Below are 20,205 nucleotides of genomic sequence, written 5' to 3' on the forward strand. Positions count from 1 at the left end.
GGCCAAATTGTGATCACATTTTTATGGCCAAGGTATCGGCGAAAGACGTGGCGAATAAAAAGTGAAAGAAGCTTACCTAATAACTGGTGCAGGGATTGCTCTTGTCTTAACTAATATTGGTTACGTGCAGAGACCGAAAAAATTTAACAACTTGCAATAGAAAATCAAATTATTTTTCAATATAAAATAAAAATTTAATTTTTAACTTGATTCCATTAGCCACCTCTAAAAAAAGACTATTAAACTTTTACATTTTTATTTCCTTTTTACAAAGAAACTACGATTTTTCATTGTGTTGTTGTAAGTAAAGGGGAGGCTCTTTCATATTTCTTAAACAAAAAACTTAAACATTTACTTTGGTCTGGTGAAACATTTTCAAACATTTACTCTGGCCTGGCCTCACTTAGGTTGGGTAAATTGGCCAGGAATTCACGGCGATTTGCCTCAATGGTTCGCTGTTGCCAATTTGCATCGCTTGGACTGCTATTGACCAGTGGCCTGGGCGGCGGTAAGCTAGTCTTCGTCTCCTCGACTTGGGGAGCCTTCTCGGCATTGTTGGTTTTGGCCCTGTTGTATTTGGTACTTTCCGTTCTCTTGGGTTCTGCTGTGATGGCCTTGATGGTGGTTTCTTGATCCGCTGGCAATTGAAAGGGAGCTATGGGAAATTGCTGGGGTATTAGATTCTGAACCGGCTGAACCTTTGCCGGGGCCTTGCCCTGAATCACATCAAGCACCGCTGGCTTTAGAACATCCTTGGTCACATCGATATGGTTGAGATCGAGACCATGTTGTTCTTTCAGCTGCTGGGCGACATGATCTGCCACATGGGAGACGCTCACGTTGAGATGACTCTTGGGATCCCAGGTGACATTTGAGGGAGATTCTGTTTTGCTTCTCTCCACCAGGATATCGGGTCTTTCGGTTGGCCAAACGGATTTCACCTTCTCATCACCCGCCTTAAATGTCTGTATCTTGGCAGAGTAGCCATCATCTTTATCGGCTCTATAATTGGTTACTTCAATGCGGCCATCGGGTCTTGCATACCCAAAGCTGCCTTGGATGCTGCCATTCGCAAAGCGCTTTTCCTCTCGGAACTGAGAGTTTTTTGTTTGCGGATCATCGACCTCATAGCCGAAGGCATAGGTATTGGGACCTATTAACAAAGTAGGGCATTAGCTAGGAGATGTTTCAGAAACTAAATGTATAATATTGCCTACCGTAAGGCTCGTGCAGAAAATAGTTTCTCACTTTGGCTTTTTCACTTTCATTTTCAGCTCCGGTCTTGTGGTATACTTCGTTGTTTGCTGGTAATGGAATGGACAACGCGGCGTATACTTTTGTGATCAGTACAAAAATCTGCTGGTGAAAAAGAGTTTGGTATATATTAGGGCGTAATGTTGTTTTAGCGGAAAAGTAAGAGCTTGTGAAGCTTAAAAAAAAGCTGAATAATACGTTTTAGTTGTATAATTTTAAATATGAAGGAAATGTTTTAAGTTGCTCCTTCATTGTACTTCTCATTTTGTATACTTGTTAGTATTTTAAGGCTTTAACATCAAGTCTTAGAAAGATTACACGCATAACTTTAAAGATCGTACCAAAAACAATCTCTCATATAACAATAAATACGTAAAAGTGTATATTCTTCGTTAATAATTGTGTTATTCCTTTTCACTATTTATTTAATTATTTAATGGTTATTTTATGAATATTATAGATTTATTTGTAACTTGTTTAAATATATAAGTTTTCCCAGAAGTAAAGAATCACTTCGTTTAATAAAAAAAGTCACATGTTTCTTTACTTTCACTTCGAGAACCTTTTAAAGTCAAAGAACTTTAAATCGCTTTTTATTATTCACATTTTCTAAATTCCTGAGTTCCAAAAATCATTTGCTAGTTGCCTATTCCTACGCACTTACAAAGAACCAAAACAGTTTCGACGAACATCCCATGATGAATTCTAATGATCTTCTCCTATAGATCAATCACATTTATTATTGCGATTTGATTTTATTTTTGACCGATGAGTTCCGCGTACTTTCGATGGCAAAGACAGACTGAAGAGCCGAGAACTTAAAGCAAAGAAAGAGAAGCCCTCCAGGTGGGTGCAAATCCCCATTAGGAGTACTTTGCCAGAATGCTAAGTAATTTTCTCAGGTTTTGTTCTTTCTTATGCTTTATAATATATAAAGGTTATAATTATGGCCACTCCATGTTAATCATTGCGACCTTCGTTGTAATTTTAGAAAACCAAGCCAAGCCAAGAAAAAGATAGATATTTTTTAAATATGATTTTTTATTTATTTTTTTTAAGTTTTTTTCTTTCTATTTCCATAATAACGTTTTCGCATTTCGTTTGCTGTTTGCTGCTGTGGTTGTTCTCGTTGTTTTTGCATACAAATGTTTATGGGGAGTATATAGTACATAAGTGTAAGACTCAAATGAACCTTTGAGACGTGAGAGACATGTGAGAGTTTGTTTACTTTTCATTTATCCTCCTAATTGAGTACAATGTTTATTTATTTTTTTGTTGCTTTTTTACGTATGTCTTTTCTTCGTTTGTTGTTTATAATTAAGCTGCATAATTGTTTATAAATACACAATAAATGTGAACAATACTAAATGCAAAAAATGAAACTAGATACAAAGGTGTCAGACTGAGAGTGAGTGAGTGAGTGAGAGATATAACGATAGAGAGAGAGAGAGAGATACAAAAAGATAGAAAGTCGGTGAGTGAGATGGGTGAGAGTGGAAGAAAGAGGCGGAATGAGGTCACGAGGATAACAGCGGGGGAGTTCTAAGGTACTAGCTACTAATGCACAATGACCGGCCCATCACCGGCAAATCTTCTGCCCTCCAAGGATCACTTTGCTTTACAGATCCTGTCAAACTTTCAGCCATCCCGCAATGGCACACAATTTAGCACGCCCACCGTTGCTCTCAATGGGGCGTGGCAGTTTAAGGATGCTGGCCACAGTTTGACAGTAACTGACAAAAGGCTTCTAAAGGAGATAGGTAGAGAAATAGAAAATGTATAGCATAGAAGAGAGAGAGAGAGAGAGACGGTCATAAATATATTACAAAAGTTGAGCATGGGAAAAGGATGGAGCTAATAAGCGTATAAATAAAGTTCTATGTACAGAATGAGGAGAAGTCCCTAGAGAAGCCTTTGTTATCCTTAAAGTGGATTTTTCTGGGCTCTGCGTGCAAAAGTTTGCCAGCGAAATCGGTTCTGGTTAATCGTACATACATATATATATATATATACAAACAAATAAAACATATATCGAGCGGAAAAACTTGTCACTCCAATTCCGATTGTTATCCTTTATGGGTTCATCATCCGCGATCAAGTCATTCCGAATGCCAAGTCGTTATGAATTTCTGTTTGTTTACTGTTCGGTTTTTTTCCTTCGTCCTTGTGCCATGCCAGGATCAGCCGGGTGCCGGGACACGCCCCCTAAGGCGGCCCCTGTCTACTAAACTCTTAGCTACGCTTACTTACAAAAGAATTTTCATTTTCGTTGATTGTTTTTGATTTTTTTTTGTGGTTTTTTGTTCGTTTTTCTGTTTGTTGTTCCTATGAAGTTTCTGTTTGTGGATGGATGAGAGCGAGAGGGAGAGCACCTTGGTGACTAAGTCAGGCTCCCGCTATTTAGTAATGGTGCAGCAGGGGGGCGTGGGCCAACACGGGGGCGGCATGCAGCACGGGCGCATGGGCGATGATCTTGGTGGGGGCGGTCTTGTGGACGACGGCATTGAAGCCGTTGTGATCGTCGGCGGTGTAGTCAACGGTGCGCACCGAACCATCGGGCTCAACCAGGGAGTACTGGCCTAGAAGTAAGGTAGTTAAGATGGTGTAAAAGGGTTAAAAATAATTATAAATGTGTTAAATCTTATTTTTATAAGGAATATATAGCGTATATATACAAAATGATGAGTTGGCTTACTAACCTAACAACCGAAAAGGTTAAGTGTTTTTTTTCATACAATAAATGTCGCAAAGGCTACTTTTATCATGAAATTAACACTGTTTAATGGCTACTTTCGCGTTTGAATGTCTTAATTATGTTTAAACTCTGACTATGAAGTCATTTGTTTAAGTAAATTAAGGTCAGTCTTGTTATAAATATCTCACATCCTCTATAAGTCAACATAATGCTTGTGCAAGTTCGTTTCCTAAGTCTTAATGCTTCAGTACAATTTTTAAGTTCGTTTCCTAAGTCTTTTGATTTCTTTGAATTTATTCTAAGTTGAATGATTTTTATATTCTTCTTCACTATTTTAAAGTAAAAAAAGTTTAATGGACCCATCGAACACTTACCCTTCACCACATCACCATCACGCTCCTCAGCCTGCGACTTGATATCTCCAGTGTGGGGATCCTTGATGCCGTAGTTGAAGGAGTATTTGGGATAGGCCACTGGCTCGGCGTGGACGGCATGGACTGCATGGGACAGGATGGGCGCATGATGCACCAGCGCCGGAGCGTAGTGTCCCAGCTCAATGGGAACAGCCTGAGCGGCGGCGAACAGCAGAGCGATGGCAACAAAGTACTAGAGAGTGGAGAAGTGAGCATCAGGATCGGGGATTCACTTGTATGGGACTTTTGATTGGGTTAGGGATCGAGCACACACCTTCATTTTAATTATCGAGCACGAACGGCAGAACGGACACACGACGCGAACACGTAGCTAAAAACAAGGACGAAGGACGACTGGACGTTGATTCCTGTGAAGGAGGCTGTGAGGAGAGCTCGAGTGAGTAAGGACCGTTAAGAGCACGAAATCGTTAGCTGAACTGATGTCTGCAACGATGACCAAAAGTATTTATATACGCGTCGGACGCCGACGACTGCAACCCGACCAACGACGATTGGAACGAACGAACGATGGCGATGCAGCTGTGCCACCAAGTGGATTGGGGTGGGTGGTGGTGGTGATGCCGGGGGAGCCAGATGCCAGTTGCCAGTGGTGCAGTAGTACCATACCACGCATGTGCCACAACAATGATCCCCAGTTGTACCCCCCTCTTACCCCTTCTTTAAAATCTGTAGTTAGGTGCGGCATTTGTTTCTTGGCCCGAGAAGGCGTTCGGTGACTTAGTTTCGCTGACTGTTTGTCTGCCTCTCGCTGATGACGGCGCTGCAATTGAAAGCGACACTTTTGCATTTGCTCTAATGATCAAGGCTCTTTATTTATTGATTTGCCGACATAATTACGATCGTTTCGGGTCCGCAAAACTTGGCCGAAAAAAATATTATTACCATATCTGTGGCAATCAAACAGGGCGTCGTTATAATTACCACGCCAACACCAACGCCACACAAACTTGCGTAGTTTTCATGCCACGCAATTTGTTGCCTGACATTTTTGCGCCCGATTTCAGTTTGTTATTTCCACGATCTGGAGAACTGTGAGCGGAATTTCGATGTTGGCAAATAGTTTGACTTGGCTAAGCAAATCAAACGCGGCTCAATCAATATTACCAAAGGCATGAGACAAATGTTTGTCGCCAAGATTTCGGAAAATGATAAATTTAAGATGGAATTTTGGACTAAAAGATTGTTGGGAAATTCATAAAAATATTATACAAGAATTTATTAGACTTTTTTAAACTGGAGCTTGTCGCCGCGACTTTGAGAAATAATAACTACTAGATGGAATTTGACTAATAGTTTGTTGGGCAATGCAAATAAATATAAATAAAAAAGCTAAATTAATTTATGAAAGATTCTAAGTTTTTAACTTGTTTTTCGTAGATATTGCTTTTGGATTAAAGTTGTAAAATTATTATTATTTTAGCAAATGCAATCTCCCTTACTTACTATAGTATTTAACACTAAATAAACCAAAAGGTTTATCTCCCACTTCTTCCCATTCGATGCTTGCTCAACTCCTAAAAATACTTTTTTGACACTTTTTCAGGCTACACCCACCACAAACAGAAAACCGCTCTGGCATGACATATCAGAAAATTATGATTGTATCTTATAAAACACACACAAGTGGCCATTAAATAAAGACAAACAGCCGAGGGATGAGGCGGCCAAAGGGGGACGCTGCCTGCCGTCTGAGCGAACGATGGGAAAAAAACCCCAATGTTCGTTTGCTAGGTGCAAAAAGAGTTGGCCAAAGTTAAAACACAGCAAAAAAAAAACTAAAATCAAGACAACCAACAGATACTCAGATCGCACTATAAGAGATCACTTTGGAATGGGCCTGGCCATTAGCATGGAAAGCGAAGACAAAGACACAGAATCGACTTACATAAAACGGCTTTAAAGGCGACACATTTACACGGCTGGCCGAAAATCGCTCGAAACAATTGCCAACTCGCCGGAGCCACAAACAAAACAAAAACAAAAAAAAGAGTCCGGGCCAAACAAGTTGGCCACGTCACGATCGCACTTTGACAGAGCCAGGAGTTGCAGGGGTTCGGCTTGGATGTTAGATGGTTAGTTGGTAACTTGGTTAGTTGGTCACTGGACAAGACAGTTGGAAAATCGCAAAGACTACGACAAGCTTTGTCTTTGTCTGGATCGATGGTTGCGCAACGGCACCGCCAAGCGACATTGCCTGATCGATCGAATTGTTTTGCATGCGTTAATTGCACTTGTCCACGCATATCCATATCCCCCCCCTCTTCTAATCCGCCAAGCAAATCTGTAGATTTGCACACTTAACTTGAGATTTATTATATTTACGGGGCACGGTCTGTCGATAACTAGAACAAACATTTTATCTTGATTTATGTTCTACTATTTGGCAGTTTGTTTGCCTATGTTTGGACAATGGCTTGATGTGGGAGGGCGGCAGTTGAGGCGGGGCAGTGGAGGTTAATGGATCAGTTGAACATTTAAACGCACTTTGCATTGGTTTTGGTAAGCTGAGTGCTGGTATGTGGGGTATATTGATTCTACTAAGACTAAGTTTTTTGCATAAAAAAGGTTTGAAATGTTTTTTTGTTTAATATTTACTTTTAGAATATGTATAATTTGATTTTAACTATTTTCAATTTTATATAAAATTTCCCTAGTGGTCACCTCTTATTCGATCCATTTACTCTGATCGCCTTTTTATAAAATTTACCCATTGGCTTAAATGACTTGACAGTTATAGATTTGTGGCTTGATTTATGCAGTGGACAAAGCGCTATTTTGTTTCTTTCGTGATTGAGACTTGAAGGTCTTTTGGCTAAGGCATTATCTCCAGCTGGACAATAGCCCGAGGTGGGTACCATTAGAAAGTGAGTGCAGTGAACATTCAACGCAATGTGATCCAAAGCATTGCACAACGCTGCGTATGCGTAACGTGACATATCCGTTTGACAACTTCCACAAAGATCACATCCGGTGGATATTACATAATCCCAACACTTCCGATACCCTCCGAGGATTCAATTACACCCAGTCATCGTATGACTTTGTTTAATTAAAACATTTCCAGATTAGGGGGATTCTTGCACGTCCGAAACGGACGCATGCTAGCCATGTTTAGAGGATTTCTTTTTGGTCTTTAATTCTATGCCGCAGGGGGAAGGCAAATCCAGGGGGGTTATTAGTGGACCATAAGTTGGCTGTCAATTAGCCCGGTCCGGTTAAAGCCGTCAGCCCAATTTTGTCGCCGGCTCAATTGTGAGATTACCGACGCCAACTTGGTCAGGCTGCCTGGCATTTCGGCATTATTACCGCATCGCTGCTGCTGCTGTTGCTGGCACAACTTGATGTCGTTTGATCCACTTTCGAGTCTGCTCTCTGCATTTCGCACATTTAATGCGATTTTGCGCATTTGCGCGTTTGAAATTAAGCGAGTGACGAAATGGTACCACCAGCCAGGCCAAAGTGGATCACGCATACTGGGAGGAAAATAGATTTTCCAAGCTTGCAACAAACTTGCCTGTCCATCGGACCGCTTGATTGAGTCCATGCGAAAATGAAAATGAAAAAGAAAACGAGATCGAAATTGAATCAAAGTCGAAGTCGGGCTCCACTGCAGTCCAAGTCGAACGCACACGCTTCACCAGACCTGGCCGATATACTCGTGTGTATATATATCCCACTTAACGTCGATGTTGATGTTGTGGTTGCGTAAATATCTCCTCTCTGCACCCCTTAACCCCGATGAACTGGCGACATAAGCTCGCCAGATATTTCAATTAGCGATTTATTTAGATTTCTTACTCTTTTGGCACAGGAGCTTCGGGATTATGCAAAGATATCTAACTCCGAGCTGTATTATGGTTTTAACTATTGGGTTTATGAAGGATATAGTCAAGTATAATACGCCTATAAAATGTTTTGTAAAAAACCCTGTTAAATAAAGCATTTTTATGAGTGTAGTAAAAAGCGGCTAATTGAGTTCAGTGAATGTCTTAAATGGTTGTTACACATTTTAAGTTATTTTGTAGTCACCAAAAAGTATTTTAAAGGGTATATTTTTGTTTTATCACAATAACTGAAAATTAATTAATTCATACATATTTTAATACTCCTTTTAGTTGGTTCTGAATTGCTCTTCTAGTAATCCTCGCTGCTGGACTCCTCCTGTTGACTGTGAGCATCTGCTTCGACATATCCTTCCTCGCTGCTGCCCTCGTACTCCTGATGATCACCACCTTCTTCACCCTCCTCACCTTCTTCATCCTTCTCGCCCTCTCCGCCGCCCTCATCGTAATCTTCGTGCACCTTGTATTGACCAGGTGCTGCTCTATGTGGCGCCTCCTCCTCCTCTTCCTCCTCCTCATCCTCGGCACCCTGAGCCTCGGAGCTGTCGTGCGTCACCTGGTTGTCCATTGTTCCCCCACCCGCATCACCATCGGATCCATGGCCGTGCAGAGTTTTCACACCGTTCGTAATAACCTCAGCTTGAAAGCCGTTGGCGTCGTCGGCCGTGTATTTAACCACACGCAAGGTGCCATCCGGATCGACTACGCTGCGTGGAGGCCGTGGAAAAAGAAACAAAATTAATTCAAACTGGGATTTAATGCATGTACGGAGGTGTGTAATTGGTGTTTAGCTGGTTTTTATTAATAATTGATATTAGCAAGTCATTAAATGAATTTCAGATGACATGGAACCCGAGAAATTTATTAAGATTTTAAGTTGAATTATAAACATTATTGAAAAATCGAAAAAGGGGGTTTGCGATAGATAAAACCAAATCCTAATCACATATTAACCTATTTTTAAACCACAATTTTATCATCTTTACAAAGTAAACAGATTTGCAACTACTTTTGATCAAATTGCTAAACTGAAATGCCAACAAGCTTTGATTTATTCTCAGTGTCTGCTTTTTTGTTATTAAGTAGTATTACAGTGTCGAAAATGCCATATCAATTTCAGCACAGTGTGACGCTAATAAATGCGTTGACAAGTTGTCCCCATCCTCACACACCCCCCTTCTCAACGTATCTCATCACCAGTCAAAAACATAAAACTAAAAAACTCACCTGTAGACGCCGCGCACCTCGTCTCCGTTCCTCGTCTCCTTTCGATTTTGCAGCACGCGCGTCTTGCCATCCTCGACACCATAGGCGAAGCTGTACTCTGGCCGGGCCACATAGTCTACAGTGCGTCCATCGTGGACGGTGACCAGATGCTCTGGCCCCACCACCGGACCCTCGAATCTTGTATAGGAATAGCCAACCGCTGCACATGTGCCGATCATTCCAAATCCAGCAATTAGCGCCACCAGGGGCAGCAGATCTTTGAGAAGCCGCGCCGCTTGGCAGACGCGTGCCTCTCTTCGAAACGCAATGCGGAAGCCAATACAAGTTGAAATCCACTGTTCGGGTTTGGGTGCAAATCCAAATTCATCTCCAAATTTGTCTCCAGCTGAGCTGGTTATGCGCCGCTTCTTCATAGCTCTCTATTGACTGGTTATGACTTACGATTGGCACCCTCCAATCCCCCGATTCTTGCATACTAAGCGTGAAATATCGCACTTGCCGGGTATTTATATAGCCATTGGATTTTTGGGAGGGAAATGTCTCCGTCTTTTGGCCACAAAGCATTTCCGCGAAATTATGCGCTTCAATGGAAAGCAGCCAAGTGGAACTTGAGTTTTCAGCAGGGATGTGGTCAACCCATGACGTTGGGTCTGGCCGCAAATTGCACCATTCCCGCAGGCTTTACACAATGCACCGCCTGACGTCATCGATTGGCATGGGCTCTATCCAAAAAGGGGCACGTTAAAGGGGATTAAAAACCAAATGTCTTAAATGCCACGATCTCTGATTGACCATCGCACATTGCGGCGCAATTTGTTCGGCCTGAAAATCGCTTTAAGTGCGTTCAATCTTCCAGTTAGTTAACCACACAGAGAGAAATTTTTATTAGGAATAGCGTTTTTATTTATTAACTGTAAAACTTGCTATCGATTAATTTCCATCGTTTACATTACAATCGTAAGAGTCCCTACTATGTCTGACGTTGTTAAATAAACAATATTCCTAATACGAAAGCTTCATATTTTTCTCCCAACAAAGGACAAAAACAAAATATTTCTAAACAGTGTCCCGGACAAAATTTTTAAAATCTTTAAGTTCAATACTCTATTGATAATAAGTGATGTAATTACAAAACAGTAGATGGCAACTGATTAAGTTTTTTTTTCTCCTGTGCAAGTGACCAAAAAATCGAACATGGAACTACCGCCGATGGCCAAGATAAACCACCTCCACGGGCCACAGACAAGCGCAGCTGCATTCGTTGAAGCTTTGACCTTTTTCTGAGGGTCTGGCAAAAGGAGAAAAATATAGAAAAAAAATACAGCTATGAAAAAATCAGGCAAAAAACCAAAACCAGCGAAAAGCAGCCAAAATATGGCTATTATTTCGGTTGCTTCTAATTTATAAGCAACGCGCGCAGAGGCAACCATTGTTGGCGATGGATGAAAAATGCATATATCATTGGCCTCTGGTGCTTGGCGGTAGTTTGTTGTTGTTATTGTGCGCACACAGTAGTCGACAGCATTAAGGGGGAGGGGACTGGAATGGTTACTGCGGATTGGGACTTAACTGGCCATCGTGGGAAAACTCGTTGGCTGCATCGGTGTGTGCGCAGAAAGCGACGCTTAATTACCCACATTACACAAATGCTGAGGCAACGAGAATCGCACATGGATCGCCGCGAATCTCTTTTTTGGCTGCCATTAACGTAATTAAGACGCAGCTCGTTTGCCCTTTAGCGGCTGCCTGACACGCAACAAATGTGTCACTGCATTATGACTCTCAAATGGCGCAATGCAAATGTCTGTCAGTCGGCGCTATTAAAGCGAAACTAAGCCACATGCCACCGAGTCATGTTGCTACTGTCTCTATGTGTAAGCCTCTGTTTTTTTTTATGTTGCGGCTGACATCGGCCTACTAACTGGGGTATATCCTAGCCAGCCAGGAAAGATTTCTGCGGCCAGATAAATTGCACATGCCACTGTGCTATTACACTGTAAAAAATGTTAGCGTGGAAAGGTATTATATTATCAAACAGGAACTCAAAGTGGTTCTCTTTATCGAATGTTCGCCTTGCAAAAGTGGTTTTGATAATGACATATATTACTAGAGATTGCAATGTTTTTTTAATTAAAAAAAAACTTTTATTTTTTTGCTTAAAAAATATAAAACTATGAGTGTAAAGAAAAATTAACTTATTAAGACACAAACTCATAAAAAACCGAAAACACATAAATTTGATAATGCTTATAATTTCAACATGGTTTATCTTTCAATATTTTAAAAATATTAAATGTTTATACTGAAATTAGAGGGTTTGCTATTGGATACGCTTCTTTTAATATCCGAACTAAAATATTAATTACATTATTAACAAAGCCAGCATTTAAAATTTAGCTGAGTGCACATGTGTGCTTTTCTATGGCCGATTATGTAAGGCATAGCTGTGCCGGCTTCTGCCCCATTTCGAGCAAAAAAACCCGATTTGGCTTCGTTTTCCATTTCATTTGCACCAACTAAAACGCAGAGATGGGGAAGGAGACGTGGTCAGAGATCTCGATCTGGAACGAGTCTGACCAAGCTCAGCTTCTCTCCACTCTCGATTGCAAAACTCGCACGCTTTTCATGAAAGCAAAGCGGGAAAAGTTTACTCAATCAGTTTGCTGTAGCATTTTCATTCAGTTGCCTTCTTTTACACTCAAATCAAAGACACAAAAACCGAAAGGAAGATTATTTGAAAAATTGTATTAGTAAATTTTGCATTTTTCTTAGTTGCTTTTGCAATGATTTGCCTATCACGTCTGGTCGTAATAAACTTGCCCAGTGTCTGGCCGCCAAGACGATCTAAGCGTTCCGAAAAGAAGGATTCCAAAGGTAAGTTTAGTAAATTCTCTAAATAATAATATATAAGTCTTAAAATTCTCGTAGATTCTGATGATCAAGCTGAACATACAGATTTCCAGAGACCTTTGCAGTTCCACACCAAAAGAGGCTATATTAAGTGGTTTAACAAACTGAGTCGCTGTCAAAAATCTCGCAATTTTACGGGAAGAATGCAAATGCATCCCAGGTTGTAGAATTTAATTATCCGAAGAATTAAAGAAGTTGCTCTTGATTTAAATATTTGGTTTTATTTTGTATCCTTTTTTGCCAGCTTCCACAGATGATTGGCAATTAAGATTTCATCTGTTGTACATGGATTAGCTCACGTCGATGACCCATATTCGGATTGGCTCAGCTCGGAGCCGGTTGTTGGTCTGCCTGTATGGCGGCAAAAGTTGGTCAGTGGTGCGATTGCCAGTGGCTGAAGCATCGTGACATGGCAAATGGCCACCAGTTGGTCAGATTTGTGGCCCCTTTTTGGCGCCTTTCTAGAGCCAGCTTTCCTTGTTTTTTTTTTCGCTCGGCTTTTATCTGGCCAGAGGCAAATTAGTCAAATGGTAACAATTATATAATAATCTAGTTATACTTGGTCACCGAGTGCCCCAGTGTCCCGGTGAGAAGTGGGCGTTGCATGTTTGCCTTTCACTTTTTTTTCTGGATCGGCCAGCTGTGCCAGGATATATATCAAACGGCACGATTATACAATAGACCCGATCGCCAGATCGGCACGTAATTAGTCGCCTTAAACTGCGGCAAACAATTGCAAACAGTTGGTAAACAATGTTTGAATGTTCTCCAAACTTCGTATTGCAATTGAGACATTATTCAATTTGTGACAATCGCGAGAAAACTAAAACCGAAACTGTAGCAAGAGCTAAAAACAATTAACTGCATTTTGGCGATTTCCCAAAGCGATGTTCTAATTTTGCAACTGAAAAGAAAAAAATACCTCGCTGGGCCCAAAGTTGTGAACATTTAATGAGCACCAAAATCGTAAATTTAATTTATATCGTTTTCTAAGCTTTTTGTCAGACGACAAATTTCGTAATTTTTTTCGCTTTTTGTTGGTTTGTTTGCTGCTGTTGCTATTTTCTGATTCGTGTAAACTGTGCCGACTCGGCATGGAGCTTTGGATTTGGACCCTGGTTGCATGTCAAAGGCGCATGAAACGCCGCTAGCCTGCCACAAGAATCAAATGACACTCGGCCTGGTCCATTTTGGTCGCTCAAAAGAGTTGGCTGCAGTGCCAAAACATAAAAAAAATCAAAAATTATCCATGCAGTTCAGTGTGTTCGAGTGTGTATGATATGGTCGAAATGGTCAACAGTGTGTAGCCTTAATTGGCACCTCGACACTTGGCCAGGACCGAATCGAATCGCTGTGTAGGTGCACTTGATGGCCGGCTCTGGTGTGAGATTTATGTTCTTTGGCTATATTCATTGCCCAACTGGTGGAACACCGTCTTGGCCAAGTGCTCGACGGCTTCTGGGCTCCGTTATAACTTGGTAGTTGCAAGTTGGCACTTTGGTAGCAGCGGTGCCGCTTTATGATAAAGTATTCCAGCCAATGGTCACGCAATAAATTTTGACATGACTTACGCACGTTCAAAAGTGGCCGATGGGGGGCAATGGATATGAGTGGTGGCCATTATGTAGATCTAAGTGATTAGAAACATCAAATAACATTTATACAACTTTTATGAGAACCAGCAAAAAACTGTGAAAAAAAAATGAATTCAAATAGTACGCTTAAAATCGAAAGCACATTTTTGGTTAGGATTGTTATTTTTATATTTTATTATTTTATTTTAAAATTCTCCTACCCTTTCGATGTCGCACCTTTAATGGCAGCTCTGCCCCAGAAATGTCAGCGATTAGCCAAGAATTTAATTTGGCTGCGCCCTCACCTCCAACATCGGCAAATTTACATCTGGGTAATCGTTTTGTCAAAGAATCGCCCACCTGAAATTGAAAACACATGCAAATAATACATAAAATCCAATAACTTAATAACAAATGCGCCCGTTCAAGACTTGCTGAAATGGTAGGCAGGAACATCTATAAATCGATTGATTGTCGTGGCCGGGCCTAAAGATCGTAATTATCTAGCAGTTAGACAGTGGTTCGTTAATTAAACACACAATCGCATGAGGCGAGAGCACCAATTATAATTGTCGTTTGTTCAGATTGGACGATAAAAGCCAGTGGTAATTGACATTTAAGCCAATTCATTAACGCTGCTAACACATGGGAGTCAAAGAGCTAAAGTTAAATACTAAATACCAGCAGGTGGACAACTACCAAAAAAAAGAGTAAAAACAAGAATAACATGGCTAATCATGCACTAGATTTCGGGAAATGGGTTTTTCACATGCCCGACTAAAAAATGTTGTTTCGAGTTTTTACCAATTTTTCCCCGCACATTTGCATACAAGTTGCTAAGTCGTCGGCGCCACAATTCTCTTCGGTTCCCAGCCTACAGTTAAGCTTGAAGATTTCGGAGGCCCGAGTTGTTAACGGCAATTATTGTAACTTACGGACGGGCTGCATAAATCAGCTTAATTGCTATATTTAAATTCTAAATTTGGAGCTTTGGCCAAGTGCGCTGTCTAGTTGTGCAAGTGACATGGTCAGATCCCATTTGGAGCTGTAAATGTAATTTATGCATGATCTTATTTTTTGGGCAGAAATTGTAATGTATGCAAATAATATGTGTTTGGTGGTGGTCTACTGGAAATTGTGTTTATTTTTATTAGGCTATTAATTTAGATTGAAGAGAGATTAATTGTAGTACTTTGAGTTATTTTTGAGTTATTTGGCTATAAAAATGGTATAACCAAATATATTAAACATATAAAATATTATTAAAAAGAAAAGATTAAATCGTGCATTAATCAAGTTAATTTGAAAAGGGAAATTCTAAATTCAAAAATGATCAAATTATCGTTGGATGCTTGGCTCTGGTTTGTGTCCATGTTAAGTGAAGATTCAAGTTTTCAACCATAAAAAAATAGAAAGCGAAATATTTATATCGTCGAATACCCCAGCTGTATTTCTGGTATATTTGACAAATTAAAGTGGTTATTTTTGACTTTACTGTCACATTGCTTTGCTCCGCCATTTTACGCTGACAATTTTTTCGCAAGATTAGAGAAATTATATCAAGCACGAGTAGAATGTAAATAATTTTAGAATTCGCAGACGGACGACAGCGCGTTAAAGCAATTAATTAAAATTAATTAATTGTTCAGCGGGAGCAATAACCCGGGGAAAACGAGGAGCAGCACGCCGGCTTCCTCATCAAAAATTGTACGAGGCGTGAGTGTGAGTGCGACAGAGACGAAACGTGTGACGAGTGTGTTGGTGTGCGTGCTAAAGTTGAAAAAGCGGCGAAAAATCAGTAATAACGCCTAGGAAAATCACTTTTTCCGGTGCAACATGGCCGATGTGGTCTTGGATCTGTACGCAGAGGACTTGGACAAGGACTTTGCCGGGCAGGCTCAGGTAAGCCACTGAAAGAAAGGAGCCGCTTTGCTGCAAGCCGCGTGTGTATGTATACATTAGGGTGGATCGATGTGTGAATAAAAGATTTTAGGGGGTGGAATGCTTGGGAGGGCTCTACAATTCTTGCATTTTAGTTCTAAAGGAACTAATTTGGGATAGAATCTCAAAAATAATATCCTAGTCCAGAATTTTTGCATAACATTGAATCCTATTTCTGGCGGCAAAGATAGTTTTCGTGAATTGAAACCACATTTTTTTTTATTTATCCCCATCTTGTCCTTATCTTTAAGCGCTTATATTCTTTTTTCCGATAGGACGAATTTGGAGGAGATGGCGTAGACCTTTACGATGACATAGGCGGTCCCACCGAGGCTGCCGCTTCCGGTGGCGGGGGCGGCGGTACGCCCTCCGCAGATGGAGCAGCTGGACCGGGTTCCGGGGATTCCGGCGAAAGGATTTCTGGTGGTCCCAATGGGGTTTACCATCAGAGCGGTGGTAGCCTCACTCCCACCATGAACCGGCGCTATCAGTTGTACGTTGGCAATCTCACCTGGTGGACCACTGATCAGGATATCGCAAATGCGCTGCGAGACATCGGCGTGAGTGACCTGCAAGAGGTGAAGTTCTTCGAGAACAGGGCCAATGGCCAGTCGAAGGGCTTTAGCGTCATCTCGCTTGGCTCGGAGTCTAGTTTGCGTGCCGTACTCGACCAGCTCCCTAAAAAGGAGATGCACGGCCAGGCGCCAGTGGTTACGTACCCCAGCAAGCAAGCACTCACCCAGTTTGAAAGTCTGCAAAAGACGCGACCTGTACCGCCGCCGCAGCAGAATGGACCTCCTAGGGGTCCGGCCCCGCCAAGCATGGGTAGCGGGCCAATACCTAGTGGACACCCGGGCGGACCGCAGGGAGGTGGACCGCCTGGACATCCGCCGCGCGGGATGAATACCATCATGCAGCCGGGACAGTACCGGCCACAGCACATGTCGCAAGTGCCCCAGGTGGGCGGACCCAACTCCGGACCTCCACGAATGCAGGTGTGTTACCATTTCATTAGCCCCCGCATTGCCGTTATTGGCATCATTGTTCGTAGAACTACCGCCCAAACCTATTTTGTTTTGTTTCTACATTGCAACACATTATATTATTTTCCAATTTCCATCAAAATTGTTCTGAATGCAAAATTTTCGTTACTTAAGTAAAATTAGAAACCTTAAATATAGACTTTCATATATAGTTATAAACGAAATTGCCTTATTTTAATTGATTAAATTAAACATTTGGCACGACGATACACGGATAAGTTTAATTGATAATATTCATTTCATTTTTATATTTCTTTTGTAAATTTGTAAAATAAGGTTGACGTTGTTTATGCTTTTAAGTACTATACGTAATATTTTTTTTTTTTCTTAATTTACAAGTAATTTCAGAGCAATTTTTTCTCAGCCTAAGACATTTTGTATTCTTTTTATTTTCTGTACTATAGTAATATACCAACGACAAAGAAAGCAAATTGTAATAAATTTAAATCGAGAGTCAGCAAGGCTGACTCCTATCTGACTTCAAGAAAATAAGATATACTTTTGATTTAATTTTGTTAATGTATCTATGTAATTGTAAAATCCCCCGCTATTGTTATATAAAATGTTTATGTATTACGATTTATGTTCTATTCCATGTCTTTGACAACGCTTACGCACACTTCTACCCCACAACAACTACTACTCCAACATAAAACGTAATACGTATTAATATAGCCGCCGATGCATCCGCAAGGCGGGCTCATGGGCAACCAACAGCCGCCACCCCGGTATCCATCAACGCAGGGCCAATGGCCGGGTCAGCGGCCAGGCGGACCACGACCAGGTCCACCAAACGGACCGCCACAACGACCAATGGTAACAATCCCCAAAGCACTGTGTCCTCCTATAATTATATGCTATGCTTTATAATCCTATGAAGCAAGAGAGAAACGAAGACTAACAGAACTTAAGTTAACCTTAGTTAACTTAGTCTTAAGCGATGTATTCAGAACATTAAAGTTATTCAGCCCATGCAACACCAACTCATTTCCTAGCCTAGACATTTATTTGATCTTTAAGAGGAATAACTAACTTTTTACTTTCTGGCTTGCAGTTTCAAGGAGGACCCATGGGTATGCCCGTTAGGGGTCCGCCGGGCCCCGACTGGCGTCGTCCGCCCATGCACGGTGGTTTCCCGCAGCAAGGCCCTCCACGTGGCCTTCCCCCAGCGCAAGGTCCGGGCGGACCGCACGGCGCCCCAGCACCTCACGTGAATCCGGCTTTCTTCAACCAACCCGGAGGCCCAGCCCAGCATCCGGGTATGGGTGGTCCGCCCCACGGAGCCCCTGGTCCACAGCCCGGCATGAATATGCCACCACAACAGGGAATGAACATGCCGCCGCAGCACGGACCGCCACCACAGTTTGCCCAGCATGGACCTCGTGGTCCGTGGCCACCACCGCAGGGGAAGCCACCGGGTCCCTTCCCCGATCCTCAGCAGATGGGTCCGCAATTAACGGAGGTGGAGTTCGAGGAGGTGATGAGCAGAAATCGCACAGTCAGCAGCTCAGCTATCGCCAGGTAAGTGAAAAGTTTGCTACGAAATGTGTAAAGCAGCAAAACTGCTTTTCGAATTCAAATTTATTCATTGCCCCATCGTTTTTAGAGCTGTTTCTGATGCGGCCGCTGGTGAATACTCGAGCGCAATCGAGACGCTGGTCACGGCTATTTCACTGATTAAACAGTCCAAGGTAGCGCACGACGAGCGTTGTAAAATCCTGATCAGCTCGCTGCAGGATACGTTGCACGGCATCGAGGCCAAGAGTTACAATAGACGCGAGAGATCGCGATCCAGAGAGCGATCGCATCGCAGCCGACAGCGACGTGAACGTTCGACGTCTAGGTATCGTGAACGATCTCGTGAGAGAGAACGCGATCGAGATAGGGAGCGTGAACGTGATGGCGGGTAAGTTATATATTAGTTCAAATTTTAAGGCATTTAAATAAATTAATAATTTCATTCCATTATAGCAGCTATCGGGAGCGGTCACGCAGCAGAGAACGGGAACGCCAGGCTCCAGATCACTACAGGGATGACAGGTAAAACTATTTCGATTGTATATAATTCGCTTCTGTGCCAATGCCTCATATAGCAGTACATTTTATAACTTTCGAGTCATAATCATTTACAAGTAAATCACAAAAAATTGTTTTTATGATATAAATTTTACTATTGCACTAAAATTCGGAAATTCTTAAATCCATAAAGAACATCTTTAAATTTAAAAATTCTGAAAATTTAGGCGAATTATTGACTTCCAAGCACGTGTACTAAATTTAAACCCCATTTTCGTGTTAAAGCAGATCGGTACGTCCGCGGAAGTCACCAGAGCCCGTAGTCGCCGAAGCTGCAGAGGCGCCGTCATCAAAGCGATACTACGAGGAACGCGAGAGGTACCGCTCGTCGGACCGGGAGCGCCGCGACAGGGATCGGGACCGTGACCGCGAGCGGGAGCGCGATCGCGACAGGCGCGAAGAGCACCGATCCCGGCATTGACTGCCATAAGTGGAGGGTTGGAACTGCGCCAGTGGACTGTAATCCAGAGTAAAGATGCAACACAGATATACTAAAAACTCTTTATTAACAAACAATAAGCCGCGATGCTTGGTGGGATAACAAGCTAGCTACAATTAACAGATTTTCGATTTGTATCTAACATTACCAATACGTAGGATATGAATATGGCATACAGCATAGTTCTTCTAGACATACTATAATAAGCCGAAATGCTGACAACAACAACAATTTTACCAACGACGGACGCAGACTGTCTCTGGATCTCTCCAACTTCTCATCTCGCCCTCCTGGGAGCACTAAGACAGACACCGACGTTTGCAACAGAGGGATCGATGGAGGAGCCAGAATGCGTGGGACATTTTAGACAACGATGTTCACTGGATCATCATACAACAAACAGCTAGCAATCCTGCACCGCCGTCATCCCAGCAGAATTTCAATATTATTGTACTCTTAAATTTCGGTTTATTTAATAAAACATAAACGTATGAAAAAGAATTGTTCCAGAAAAAAAAACCTCTACCAAAACTGTCTTGCATTGTGTGTCTTTTTGTACTCTTACTATAAAAAAAACAAAACTTAATCTTATTAGTTAATGAATTTATAATTGTACAACAAAATTGTATGTAAAAAGCCAAAATTTTTGCACTTATGCGTGCAATTAATATTGAAATTGTTATATTAACAAAATCATTTTGCCGAGTGAGGCTGAAAGTCGAAAGCCCTAATGTATTTTCAAAGATTATGCGATTCTTTTTTTGTAATCA

General features: G+C 41.6%; 5 protein-coding genes across 9 annotated transcripts; 2 read left to right on the forward strand and 3 right to left on the reverse strand.

Annotated features, from left to right (window-relative positions):
• Positions 1-168: 168 nt before the first annotated feature.
• LOC108109774 lies at positions 169-2,146 on the reverse strand. Its single transcript, XM_017218448.1, has 3 exons — positions 1,919-2,146; positions 1,218-1,356; positions 169-1,153 (listed from the first exon to the last, which is right to left on the reverse strand). Exons 1-3 carry the CDS (start codon positions 1,949-1,951, stop codon positions 384-386), a joined length of 942 nt encoding a protein of 313 aa, XP_017073937.1. The 5' UTR covers positions 1,952-2,146; the 3' UTR covers positions 169-383.
• A 131-nt stretch (positions 2,147-2,277) lies between these two features.
• On the reverse strand, positions 2,278-4,786 carry LOC108109911 (cuticle protein 8). Its single transcript, XM_017218719.2, has 3 exons — positions 4,637-4,786; positions 4,324-4,555; positions 2,278-3,833 (listed from the first exon to the last, which is right to left on the reverse strand). Exons 1-3 carry the CDS (start codon positions 4,640-4,642, stop codon positions 3,655-3,657), a joined length of 417 nt encoding a protein of 138 aa, XP_017074208.1. The 5' UTR covers positions 4,643-4,786; the 3' UTR covers positions 2,278-3,654.
• Positions 4,787-8,517: 3,731 nt separating this feature from the next.
• LOC108109796 (terminal uridylyltransferase 7) lies at positions 8,518-9,865 on the reverse strand. The gene is made up of 2 exons (XM_017218505.1): positions 9,453-9,865; positions 8,518-8,932 (listed from the first exon to the last, which is right to left on the reverse strand). Exons 1-2 carry the CDS (start codon positions 9,863-9,865, stop codon positions 8,518-8,520), a joined length of 828 nt encoding a protein of 275 aa, XP_017073994.1.
• A 2,270-nt stretch (positions 9,866-12,135) lies between these two features.
• LOC108109789 lies at positions 12,136-12,573 on the forward strand. Its single transcript, XM_017218483.1, has 2 exons — positions 12,136-12,326; positions 12,381-12,573. The coding sequence occupies exons 1-2, from the start codon at positions 12,236-12,238 to the stop codon at positions 12,527-12,529; spliced, it is 240 nt and encodes a 79-aa protein (XP_017073972.1). The 5' UTR covers positions 12,136-12,235; the 3' UTR covers positions 12,530-12,573.
• Positions 12,574-15,424: 2,851 nt separating this feature from the next.
• Positions 15,425-19,936, forward strand: LOC108109859 (cleavage and polyadenylation specificity factor subunit 6). Of its 5 annotated transcripts, none has more exons than XM_017218638.2 (7): positions 15,425-15,838; positions 16,153-16,872; positions 17,596-17,736; positions 17,975-18,441; positions 18,527-18,826; positions 18,892-18,960; positions 19,222-19,936. In XM_017218638.2, exons 1-7 carry the CDS (start codon positions 15,773-15,775, stop codon positions 19,415-19,417), a joined length of 1,959 nt encoding a protein of 652 aa, XP_017074127.1. In that variant the 5' UTR covers positions 15,425-15,772; the 3' UTR covers positions 19,418-19,936. The 5 variants fall into 5 exon arrangements, with proteins under 5 accessions (XP_017074127.1, XP_017074128.1, XP_017074129.1 ...); XM_017218639.2 differs by having other exon boundaries at positions 19,225-19,936; XM_017218640.2 differs by having other exon boundaries at positions 18,895-18,960.
• Positions 19,937-20,205: the final 269 nt, after the last annotated feature.

This window comes from Drosophila eugracilis, unplaced genomic scaffold, assembly GCF_018153835.1.
Source record: "Drosophila eugracilis isolate 14026-0451.02 unplaced genomic scaffold, ASM1815383v1 contig_1104, whole genome shotgun sequence".
NCBI lineage: Eukaryota > Metazoa > Arthropoda > Insecta > Diptera > Drosophilidae > Drosophila > Drosophila eugracilis.

What these genes read in the sequence shown, in the direction of transcription:
- LOC108109859 (XM_017218638.2), top strand. Translation starts at nt 15,773, where the DNA reads ATGGCCGATGTGGTCTTGGATCTGTACGCAGAGGACTTGGACAAGGAC. An exon ending in GAGCGTGAACGTGATGGCGG is followed by an intron (nt 18,827 to 18,891) that starts GTAAGTTATATA and finishes ATTCCATTATAG; the next exon opens with CAGCTATCGGGAGCGGTCAC. An exon ending in GATCACTACAGGGATGACAG is followed by an intron (nt 18,961 to 19,221) that starts GTAAAACTATTT and finishes TTCGTGTTAAAG; the next exon opens with CAGATCGGTACGTCCGCGGA.
- LOC108109789 (XM_017218483.1), top strand. Translation starts at nt 12,236, where the DNA reads ATGATTTGCCTATCACGTCTGGTCGTAATAAACTTGCCCAGTGTCTGG. An exon ending in CGAAAAGAAGGATTCCAAAG is followed by an intron (nt 12,327 to 12,380) that starts GTAAGTTTAGTA and finishes AAATTCTCGTAG; the next exon opens with ATTCTGATGATCAAGCTGAA.
- LOC108109796 (XM_017218505.1), bottom strand. Translation starts at nt 9,865, where the DNA reads ATGAAGAAGCGGCGCATAACCAGCTCAGCTGGAGACAAATTTGGAGAT. An exon ending in GAGGTGCGCGGCGTCTACAG is followed by an intron (nt 8,933 to 9,452) that starts GTGAGTTTTTTA and finishes GCCTCCACGCAG; the next exon opens with CGTAGTCGATCCGGATGGCA.
- LOC108109911 (XM_017218719.2), bottom strand. An exon ending in TGATGGTGATGTGGTGAAGG is followed by an intron (nt 3,834 to 4,323) that starts GTAAGTGTTCGA and finishes CCTTACTTCTAG; the next exon opens with GCCAGTACTCCCTGGTTGAG.
- LOC108109774 (XM_017218448.1), bottom strand. Translation starts at nt 1,951, where the DNA reads ATGGGATGTTCGTCGAAACTGTTTTGGTTCTTT. An exon ending in CGAAACTGTTTTGGTTCTTT is followed by an intron (nt 1,357 to 1,918) that starts GTAAGTGCGTAG and finishes TTTCACCAGCAG; the next exon opens with ATTTTTGTACTGATCACAAA. An exon ending in TTTTCTGCACGAGCCTTACG is followed by an intron (nt 1,154 to 1,217) that starts GTAGGCAATATT and finishes CTTTGTTAATAG; the next exon opens with GTCCCAATACCTATGCCTTC.